Source organism: Austrofundulus limnaeus, unplaced genomic scaffold (genome assembly GCF_001266775.1).
Source record: "Austrofundulus limnaeus strain Quisiro unplaced genomic scaffold, Austrofundulus_limnaeus-1.0 Scaffold2301, whole genome shotgun sequence".
NCBI lineage: Eukaryota > Metazoa > Chordata > Actinopteri > Cyprinodontiformes > Rivulidae > Austrofundulus > Austrofundulus limnaeus.
Window position 1 is genome coordinate 20,509 of NW_013954703.1, and position 428 is coordinate 20,936.

The following is a 428-nucleotide window of genomic DNA, read 5'->3' on the forward strand; positions in this document are numbered from 1 at the left end:
GTGTGTGTGTGTGTGTACCTGTGTTGTAGTGCTTGGTGCAGTATCTGAGGTCAGACTCCTCCTTCAGGATGAACTGAGGCAGAGTCAGGCCGTCGGCCACCTGGACCGATCCGTTCTTCTGCCACTCAAAGATCAGGTCGTTCATGGTGTAGCCGACTGAAAGAAGAACATCTGATCAGAACCAGAACCAGAACCAGAACCAGAACCCCTCAGCCTGTTATTACTGCTGCTAAACATCTGACCAGAACCATCAGCTGGATCTGGTTCTGTTCTGTGTTCTTCTACTGATTCTGTGAGACAAATTCTGCTGAGCTTCATTTTATCTCCCATCAATAAACACCTGACACACAAACACACACACACACACACACACACACAAACACACACACACACACACACACACACAAACACACACACACACACACACA

At 47.9% G+C, this 428-nt stretch overlaps 1 protein-coding gene across 1 annotated transcript in view; it reads right to left on the reverse strand.

Moving 5' to 3' along the window:
* The window catches only part of LOC106510749 (glycine receptor subunit alpha-3), a gene marked incomplete at its 5' end in the record, with an annotated part of 23,890 nt that overhangs the window by 4,059 nt on the left and 19,403 nt on the right, over window positions 1-428 (reverse strand). Inside the window, 1 exon segment of the mRNA XM_013999462.1 lies at window positions 19-156. Within this exon segment, the coding sequence (XP_013854916.1) occupies window positions 19-156 (138 nt within the window).